At 51.1% G+C, this 10,000-nt stretch overlaps 2 protein-coding genes across 5 annotated transcripts in view; one reads left to right on the top strand and one right to left on the bottom strand.

Annotated features, from left to right (window-relative positions):
- The window catches only part of nab1b (NGFI-A binding protein 1b (EGR1 binding protein 1)), a 15,931-nt gene that overhangs the window by 3,617 nt on the left and 2,314 nt on the right, over positions 1-10,000 (top strand). The window contains exons 3-10 of one of the 4 annotated variants that reach the window (XR_004610774.1): positions 1,584-2,374; positions 3,762-3,895; positions 3,980-4,025; positions 5,752-5,871; positions 7,172-7,337; positions 9,184-9,363; positions 9,447-9,784; positions 9,868-10,000. The exon at positions 9,868-10,000 is cut by the window's right edge and continues 2,314 nt beyond it. Coding sequence is in view for 1 of the 4 variants with exons in the window: in XM_034549193.1 (XP_034405084.1) it covers positions 1,586-2,374; positions 3,762-3,895; positions 3,980-4,025; positions 5,752-5,871; positions 7,172-7,337; positions 9,184-9,363; positions 9,447-9,511 (1,500 nt within the window). In the remaining 3 variants the exon portion in view is untranslated. Of the gene's footprint in view, positions 1-1,583; positions 2,375-3,761; positions 3,896-3,979; positions 4,026-5,751; positions 5,872-7,171; positions 7,338-9,183; positions 9,364-9,446 lie in introns of all 4 variants that reach the window. The other 3 variants (XR_004610778.1, XR_004610777.1, XM_034549193.1) reach the window with 3 other exon arrangements.
- On the bottom strand, positions 239-712 carry LOC117746588 (histone H3.v1-like; the record flags this gene model as incomplete). Its single annotated transcript, XM_034555828.1, has 2 exons — positions 239-427; positions 659-712. Coding segments are annotated over 2 exons (243 nt in total), but the record flags the coding sequence as incomplete, so codon positions are not given.

Genomic DNA, 10,000 nt, shown 5'->3' with positions numbered 1-10,000 from the left:
TGGCTTCCTCCTCTTTGGCTTGCTCCTCTCCGTTTTCCTCCTCTCCGTTTTCCTCCTCTTCGGCTTCCTCCTCTTTGGCTTCCTCCTCTTTGGCTTCCTCCTCTTTGGCTTCCTCCTCTCCGTTTTCCTCCTCTTCGGCTTCCTCCTCTTTGGCTTCCTCCTCTTTGGCTTCCTCCTCTTTGGCTTCCTCCTCTCCGTTTTCCTCCTCTTCGGCTTCCTCCTCTTTGGCTTGCTCCTCTCCGGCTTCCTCCTCTTCGGCTTCCTCCTCTTCGGCTTCCTCCTCTTTGGCTTCCTCCTCTTTGGCTTCCTCCTCTTTGGCTTCCTCCTCTTCGGCTTGCTCCTCTTCGGCTTGCTCCTCTTCGGCTTGCTCCTCTTCGGCTTGCTCCTCTTTGGCTTGCTCCTCTTCGGCTTGCTCCTCTTTGGCTTCCTCCTCTTTGGCTTCCTCCTCTTTAGCTTCCTCCTCTTTAGCTTCCTCCTCTTTAGCTTCCTCCTCTTTGGCTTCCTCCTCTTCGGCTTCCTCCTCTCCGGCTTGCTCCTCTTCGGCTTCCTCCTCTTTGGCTTCCTCCTCTTCGGCTTCCTCCTCTCCGGCTTCCTCCTCTTTGGCTTCCTCCTCTTTGGCTTCCTCCTCTTTGGCTTCCTCCTCTTTGGCTTGCTCCTCTTTGGCTTGCTCCTCTTTGGCTTCCTCCTCTTTAGCTTCCTCCTCTTTGGCTTGCTCCTCTTTGGCTTCCTCCTCTTTGGCTTCCTCCTCTTTGGCTTCCTCCTCTTTGGCTTGCTCCTCTTTGGCTTGCTCCTCTTTGGCTTGCTCCTCTTCGGCTTCCTCCTCTTTGGCTTCCTCCTCTTTAGCTTCCTCCTCTTTGGCTTGCTCCTCTTTGGCTTCCTCCTCTTTGGCTTCCTCCTCTTTGGCTTCCTCCTCTTTGGCTTGCTCCTCTTTGGCTTCCTCCTCTTTAGCTTCCTCCTCTTTGGCTTGCTCCTCTTTGGCTTCCTCCTCTTTGGCTTGCTCCTCTTCGGCTTCCTCCTCTTTGGCTTCCTCCTCTTTGTCTTGCTCCTCTTTGGCTTCCTCCTCTTTGGCTTCCTCCTCTTTGGCTTGCTCCTCTTTGGCTTCCTCCTCTTTAGCTTCCTCCTCTTTGGCTTCCTCCTCTTTGGCTTCCTCCTCTTTAGCTTCCTCCTCTTTGGCTTGCTCCTCTTTGGCTTCCTCCTCTTCTCTTTGGCTTCCTCCTCAAATTGAAGATGGAATAAAAAACTCACCTGACAAACGCGTCAAGAGTAAAAAGTTCCTTCTGCGTGGAGACGATTTTAGAAAACATCAAATGCATTCATCAGAATATAAATGAAGAGGAAGACGAGCTGCCTGCTCCTGCGGCTTCATCCCCCACATGAAACATGATGTTTCACCTGGAAGAAGCAGATAACTCAATGGGTTCCTAGCTGCACCATTCTCTCCTGTCGTGATCCAATTGAACCTCTTCACGCACCTGTTGGGACCCGATAACCCTCAGAACGCCGAATATAAGTCACGTTGCAGATGTTTATTTCCACCTGTCTTATTGAGGCCTCTAAACAACCCCCCCCCCCCCCCCCCTCAGGTATGGCGGCGGTGTTGCCGAGGACGCTGGGCGAGCTGCAGCTCTACCGGATCCTGCAGCGGGCCAACCTGCTCTACTACTACGAGGCCTTCATCCAACAGGGCGGCGACGACGTGCAGCAGCTGTGCGAGGCCGGCGAGGAGGAGTTCCTGGAGATCATGGCGCTGGTGGGCATGGCGAGCAAGCCGCTGCACGTGCGGCGCCTGCAGAAGGCGCTGCGGGACTGGGTCACCAACCCGGCCATCTTCAACCAGCCGCTCACGTCGCTGCCCGTCTGCAGCATCCCCGTCTACAAGCTGCCCGAGGGCTCGCCGGCGCCGCAGGACCGAGCCGGTGCCGCCGGCGTCAAGATGCCCAAAGCCGGCGGCGCCTGCTCCGACCCGGGGAAGCTGGACGTGGCGCGGGACAAAGCGGCGGCCGGGTCGCCCCTGCAGGGTGGCAGCGAGGCCCGGTTCTGGTCGGGCCACAGCAACGACAGCGAGCACAGCCTGTCGCCATCGGACCTCGGCTCCCCGTCCTCGCCCAGGGACACGCTGGAGGCGCTGGACCTCGCCGCCGTGCAGTCGGTCCTGGAGTGCGTGGACCGGATGGCGCCGGGCCTGCCGAAGACGGACCCGTCCGAGGTCAAAGAGCAACTGAAGAACAACAAGAAGCTGGCGAAGATGATCGGGCACATCTTTGAGATGGCCGACGACGAGCCGCGCAGGGAAGAGGAGATCCGGAAGTACAGCGCCATCTACGGGCGCTTCGACTCCAAGAGGAGGGACGGCAAACACCTGACTCTGCACGAGGTAGTCCAGCACCAGAACACCAGAACACCAGAACACCACCGGAGCACCAGAACACACCAGAACACCACCAGTCCACCAGAACACACCAGAACACCACCAGAACACCACCAGAACACCAGAACACCACCAGTCCACCAGAACACACCAGAACACACCAGAACACCACCAGAACACCACCAGAACACCACCAGAACACCAGAACACCACCAGTCCACCAGAACACACCAGAACACACCAGAACACCACCAGTCCACCACCAGAACACCACCAGAACACCAGAACACCACCAGTCCACCAGAACACACCAGAACACACCAGAACACCACCAGTCCACCAGAACACACCAGAACACACCAGAACACCACCAGTCCACCAGAACACACCAGAACACACCAGAACACCACCAGAACACCACCAGAACACCAGAACACCAGAACACCACCAGTCCACCAGAACACCACCAGTCCACCAGAACACACCAGAACACACCAGAACACACCAGAACACCACCAGAACACACCAGAACACCACCAGAACACCACCAGAACACCACCAGTCCACCAGAACACACCAGAACACACCAGAACACCACCAGAACACACCAGAACACCACCAGTCCACCAGAACACACCAGAACACACCAGAACACCACCAGAACACCACCAGAACACCAGAACACCACCAGTCCACCAGAACACCACCAGTCCACCAGAACACACCAGAACACCACCAGTTCACCAGAACACCACCAGTCCACCACCAGTCCACCAGAACACACCAGAACACACCAGAACACCACCAGAACACCAGAACACCACCAGTCCACCAGAACACCACCAGTCCACCAGAACACACCAGTCCACCAGAACACACCAGAACACCACCAGTCCTCCACCAGAACACCACCAGTCCACCAGAACACCACCAGTCCACCAGAACACACCAGTCCACCAGAACACACCAGAACACCACCAGTCCTCCACCAGAACACCACCAGTCCACCAGAACACACCAGAATACCACCAGTCCACCACCAGTTCACCAGAACACCACCAGTCCACCACCAGTCCACCAGAACACACCAGAACACACCAGAACACCACCAGAACACCAGAACACCACCAGTCCACCAGAACACCACCAGTCCACCAGAACACACCAGTCCACCAGAACACACCAGAACACCACCAGTCCTCCACCAGAACACCACCAGTCCACCAGAACACACCAGAACACCACCAGTCCACCACCAGTCCACCAGAACACACCAGAACACCACCAGTCCACCACCAGTCCACCAGAACACCACCAGTCCACCAGAACACCACCGGCCCGGTGACCCCGGTGAGTGTGTGAGGCTGACCTCTCTCCTTCTGTTTGGTTGCAGCTGACGGTGAACGAGGCGGCGGCCCAGCTCTGCATGAGGGACACGGCACTGCTCACAAGGCGGGACGAGCTCTTCGGACTCGCTCGCCAGATCTCCAGAGAGGTCACTTACAAGTACACGTACCGGACCAGCAAGTGAGTCCTCTACGGTTCAGGATCAAGTCTCACGGTCATGAATAAGTCTCTCTGGAGACTCACACCTTCTCTGTGTGTGTGCAGGTCTCGCTGTGGAGACGAGGCGTCCCCGAAGAGGATCAAAACAGAGGTGAGGTCATCATGAGGTCATCTTGAGGTCGTCATGAGGTCACCATGAGGTCATCTTGAGGTTGTCATGAGATCATCATGAGATCATCATGAGGTCGTCATGAGGTCGTCATGAGATCGTCATGAGGTTGTCATGAGGTCGTCATGAGATCGTCATGAGGTCGTCATGAGATCATCATGAGGTCGTCATGAGGTCGTCATGAGGTCGTCATGAGATCGTCATGAGATCATCATGAGATCGTCATGAGATCGTCATGAGGTTGTCATGAGATCATCATGAGATCGTCATGAGATCGTCATGAGATCATCATGAGGTCGTCTTGAGGTCATCATGAGGTCGTCATGAGATCGTCTTGAGGTCATCATGAGGTCGTCATGAGATCATCATGAGGTCGTCATGAGATCATCATGAGGTCGTCATGAGATTGTCATGAGATCGTCATGAGATCGTCATGAGATCGTCATGAGGTCGTCATGAGATCATCATGAGGTCGTCATGAGATTGTCATGAGATCGTCATGAGATCGTCATGAGATCGTCATGAGGTCGTCATGAGATCATCATGAGATCGTCATGAGGTCGTCATGAGATTGTCATGAGATCGTCATGAGATCGTCATGAGATCGTCATGAGATCGTCATGAGGTCGTCATGAGATCATCATGAGGTCGTCATGAGATCATCATGAGGTCGTCATGAGATTGTCATGAGATTGTCATGAGATCGTCATGAGATCATCATGAGGTCGTCATGAGATCATCATGAGGTCGTCATGAGATCGTCATGAGATCGTCATGAGATCGTCATGAGGTCGTCATGAGATCATCATGAGATCGTCATGAGATCATCATGAGGTTGTCATAATACCCAGCTCTTCTTCTTGTTCTTGTTTTTGTTCTTCTTGTTCTTCTTGTTCTTCTACTCCTTCTCCTTGTTCTTGTTCTCATCCTTCTCCTCCTCCTCCTCACCATTCTTCTCCTCCTCCTCCTCCTCCTCCTCCTGCACTACATTTCTGATCACCCAGTTGATATTTGTTTGCTTGTAATAAGAAACGTTGGTTTATTTCCACTGAATAAAATGTTGGTATTCAGCGACCAGGACGACCTCCCAGAGGTCACAGCGACCTCCAGGTTCTCTGAGCTCTGAATGTTCCCGCTCAGTTTGAGAGATGATGGAGAACATGTGGCGTCTGAGGAGCTCCTGAGGGGGATTCATTCTGAATCAGAGAAACCATCAAAAAGTCCTCTTTGTTTAGCTAACAAAGGAGCTGTTGTTGCTTTGAGAATAAAAACAGATGTAATAATAGAGTATTTATTTATCTAATCCTTATTATAAAAGCTTTCAAACCGATGCAAAATTTGAACATTATGTATATTATAAATATATGCATATATATTTATCATATATATATGATATAGAGTGAAACTAAAAGTAAGAGTTAAATTAAAGCACATTAAAATTAAAACAATGAAGGAAACGATATATTTCAAATAAATGAGACATTTCTTTAAGAACAAAGAGGTAAAGAATGACGTGAAACACTTTAATTATAAATATATATAAAATAATAATAATAATTAGTGCTTTCTTTACAATACCAGGATGTTAAACTAAAGCTTTAAAAAAGATCATGTTAATAACTGGTGTGGTAGAAATGGCCCTGATCATCGTCTTGTGGTACATAATAATAAAACTAATCAGAACCTGGTTTCTTCTGGACTCCTTCAGGAGAACTTCTTCGACATCCAGGAGGCGCTGCAGGCCATCCACATGCGGCAGGAGATGCTGAGGGAGCAGCTGGCCTGCGCCAAGTCGAAAGGAGAAGAAACCGTTGGGCGCAATCTGCAGGTATTGAAATAATAAACGGCTGATTTCATTAATCAATACACGACAGAGACGCTCCATCGAGGGTTATCCTCCAGATGTGTGTTTGAAGATCAGAGGAAGTCATCAGATATAGTTTATGAACCTTTTAATGAAAAGATGACCTTGGGAAATGAGGTTATTGCTAATTTACCAGCTTTTTCCAGAGCTTTTGAACACACCTCACGGCCTTCAGGTGACCTTGAGAGTTCCCGTCTTTACGTGAAAGGATTCCCTCAGACATGGCGGAGGGTTTCCATGTCGGCAGATGGTTGTGGCAGCAGGACCCAGTTTGATCCCAGTCATCTTTACTGGTTTCCAGTGCTCCCAATTAGAGGCGGCGTGTGGGAGGAGAGCTGTGTGATCAACATGTGAGCTGTGAGCGATGCATCACCGGGGGCTTATCGGGCTCGGGAGAAGAGATTTCATGGCTGCGTTCCAACTGCGGCACATCCCATAATAATCTGATCTGACAGTGGTGTGCAGACCGACAATGGGATGCTTTTACTGCTGTGAAACTGAGGTGTCAGCTGTTGATGCTCCATGAGTTGTGCTTCATCCACGCTCTCTTTTACAGCTGGAAGGATTACGAGTCTTTTATTTTGAAGGACGTGTCTTCACTAATGATGTTGTGTAGTTTATAACATGGAGAACTAAACGCTGTTCAGTGGTTCAGCTGAAAGAGAGCAACATATGAATTAGAGGAGAATAAATCAGCCGGAAGCTTTGATTTAAACGCCGACCACTTCCTGTTTCACAATAAAAGCGTCCTAGAACAAGCTGGAATTAAGTCAATCAAAGCTCCTTCACAGTAGAAACAGAAGTTGGTTTAGAGTGAGCACACTTTAAGTGATATCTACCGTTAAATATTCCTTTGATGAGTAGTTCTTATAGCTGTGTGTTATGTGCAGCTCGACAGGAACACAGGACCCAAACGCCGTCAACGATGGAAAAGCAACTTTTATTGCTAAACAGGATTCCAAAACAGGATTCCAAAAAACCAGGATACAAAACACGCACACAAGATCTTCCACGATCTAGACAAGACGAACCGACAAAGGGGAATGACATGAACAGGACTTAAATACAGAGGGCTGGTGCAGGTGATTGGACACAGGAGGAAACAATCAGGAACAGGGCAGACAATCACAGGGACAGGAAGTGAAGAGAAACAGAGGACACGAGAGACAAGGACTTCAAAATAAGACAGGAAACACGAAACAACACTACAGATCCTGACACTGTGACCTTGAGACATGAAACTAACACTCAACTCTTTCTCCAGATGCAGCTGGAGCGTCTTCTGGCTCGGCAGATGGAGATCCTGCAGGACGCCGCGGTCCAGGAGCGGCTGCAGGCTCTGGACTGGAGGATCCCCCCCGCCGCCCTCAAGTACCTCAACGACGCCCAGGGAACCAACGGGGTCGCCGACGCCACCAGAGACCACCAAGGTAGGGGGGGGGGAGGAGGAGTGGGGGAGTGTGGGGAGGGAGGAGGAGGAGGAGGAGGAGGAGGAAGAGGAGTGTGGGGAGGGAGGAGGAGGAGGAGGAGGAAGAGGAGTGTGGGGAGGGAGGAGGAGGAGGAGTGGGGGGGGGGTGGAGGAGGAGGAGGAGGAGGTGGAGGAGGAGTGGGGGGGGAGGAGTGGGGGAGTGTGGGGAGGGAGGAGGAGGGGGAGGAGGAAGAGGAGGAGGAGGAGGAGTGGGGGGGGTGGAGTGGGGGAGTGTGGGGAGGGAGGAGGAGGAGGAGGAGTGGGGGGGGAGGAGTGGGGGAGTGTGGGGAGGGAGGAGGAGGAGGAGTGGGGGGGGGGGAGGTGGAGGAGGAGGAAGAGGTGGAGGAGGAGTGGGGGAGTGTGGGGAGGGAGGAGGAGGAGGAGTGGGGGGGGGTGGAGGAGGAGGAGGAGGAAGAGGTGGAGGAGGAGTGGGGGAGTGTGGGGAGGGAGGAGGAGTGGGGTGGGGGGGAGGTGGAGGAGGAGGAAGAGGTGGAGGAGGAGTGGGGGAGTGTGGGGAGGGAGGAGGAGGAGGAGTGTGGGGGGGAGGTGGAGGAGGAAGAGGAGGAGGAGGAGGAGGAAGAGGTGGAGGGGTGGAGGAGGAGGAGGAGGAGGAGGAGGTGGAGGGGTGGAGGAGGAGGAGGAGGAGGAGGAGGTGGAGGAGGAGGTGGAGGAGGAGGAGGAGGTGGAGGAGGCGTGAGAAACGTGCTCAGATATCGCCTCTCAACTTTTTCATGTCAGGAAAACCAATTTTCACATTACTAAAATTATATTATACAAGTTTTCGTTTTATCGTTTTCAGTTTTTTAAGATATCCCGCTGGATTAAAAGATGTTGTTGTCATTTACAAGTCGTCACACAAAAATAAATAAAACATTCGTCAAAAAAGGACGAGTTACTCAGTGCTGCCCCTAGTGGCCACTGGGAGAAAGCACCAGAATGTCATAAAAGCCTCGATGTCACGTGTTCATCTCAAGAGAATATGAATAAAAACACGCGTTGTATTCTCCTCCGCGCCTAATCTCCTTTCCTCCTTTCCTCCTTTCCTCCTTTCCTCCCTTTCCTCCTTTGCTCCCTTCCTCCCTTTCCTCCCTCACCCACTCCCTGCTCATTATATATCGCTGTTCCCACAAATCCCACAATGCACCTGTAATTATCTCGCCCACACCTGTTTACCTCCAGCCAGTTGCCTGGAGGGGGCGTCTCTCTCTCTCTCTCTCTCTCTCTCTCTCTGTCTACCTCTCTCCCCCCCCCTCTTCTTCTCTGCTTTCTTTCCTGTCATTTCTTTTCTTCTTCTTGTCCTCTGCCTGACCTTACCCCCCCCCCCCCCTCCTTTCCCACAGTATATTTATGTATATGCGTCTCCCTTAGTCGCTTTTATTCTTTCATTTTTCATATTCTCTCCACCGAGCCGTGTATACTTCTTATGCACATTATTACTCTTATTCTTATCTACAAGAAAAAAGAAAGAAAGAATTAATAAAGTAGATCCTGGGGGCGATATTTCAAGAAATAAATGTACAAGAACCACTTTAATCTCAGAGAATATCACATGTTTTATTTCCTGCCTCCGCTGGCTCTCTGTTTCTTTTCATATATATGTGTCACTCAATATTTCACTTGACTGTGTTGAGCCGCCGATTAATTAATAATAATAATTAATTATCCAGCGAAACAAGCACTTGTGATTTGATGCCCTTTTTTTGTCATATTTGACATCAACCTGAATATATTTAGTTTTAGACGGTTAAATACATTTAAATTCAGCCTCCTGGTGGATGTGAATTAAACATGAATTGATGTTCCTGCAGACGAGCGGCCAGTCAACCTGCGCGTGGTGAGTCAGAACATGCAGGAGGGCGACCTCCCATTGGGCAAACAGCTAGCCAATGAGCTGAAGCGCCACCTCAACCACAACAACAACAACAACAACAACAACAACATCAGCAGCAGCAGCGGCGGCACAGACGAGACCAAAACACCAGCAACAGGTTGGTCCCGTTAGCCGTGTAGCATCTGTTAGCTCCCGGTGAACCTCTTGGCTGACGACGCCGTCCTCTATCTTTGTCTCCAGAAAACGGGACGTCGCAGCGAGCAGAGAAGAAGACCATCAAATCAGAGCCGGAGGACTCCACATAGTACCCCCCCACCCCCACCCCCCACCACCCCAACCATCCTACTCACAGTATGCAGTCATTACCCGTCAGTAGATACTAAGCAAGCACAGACACAGTAGAGCCTTAACAACCAACGTTGCCTCATGAATAGCATTTATTTCTCTATGATTTTGTCTTTTTGTTTTAAAAGAGCAGTCGAGAAGCCCCTCGGCAGGTCTTTGTGTGGGTTAAGTGTTAGAGGTAGTACACGCTAGAAGTACATGCTAGAGGTACATGCTAGAAGTACATGCTAGAGGTACACGCTAGAAGTACACGCTAGAGGTATACGTTAGAGGTACAGTACACGCTAGAGGTACACGCTAGAAGTACATGCTAGAGGTACACGCTAGAAGTACACGCTAGAGGTATACGTTAGAGGTACAGTACACGCTAGAGGTACACGCTAGAAGTACATGCTAGAGGTACACGCTAGAAGTACACGCTAGAGGTATACGCTATAGGTACAGTACAC

This window comes from Cyclopterus lumpus, chromosome 2 (assembly GCF_009769545.1).
Source record: "Cyclopterus lumpus isolate fCycLum1 chromosome 2, fCycLum1.pri, whole genome shotgun sequence".
Classification (NCBI taxonomy): domain Eukaryota; kingdom Metazoa; phylum Chordata; class Actinopteri; order Perciformes; family Cyclopteridae; genus Cyclopterus; species Cyclopterus lumpus.
The sequence above is the reverse complement of the archived record's forward strand: the minus strand, read 5'-3'. Positions and strand labels throughout refer to the sequence as shown.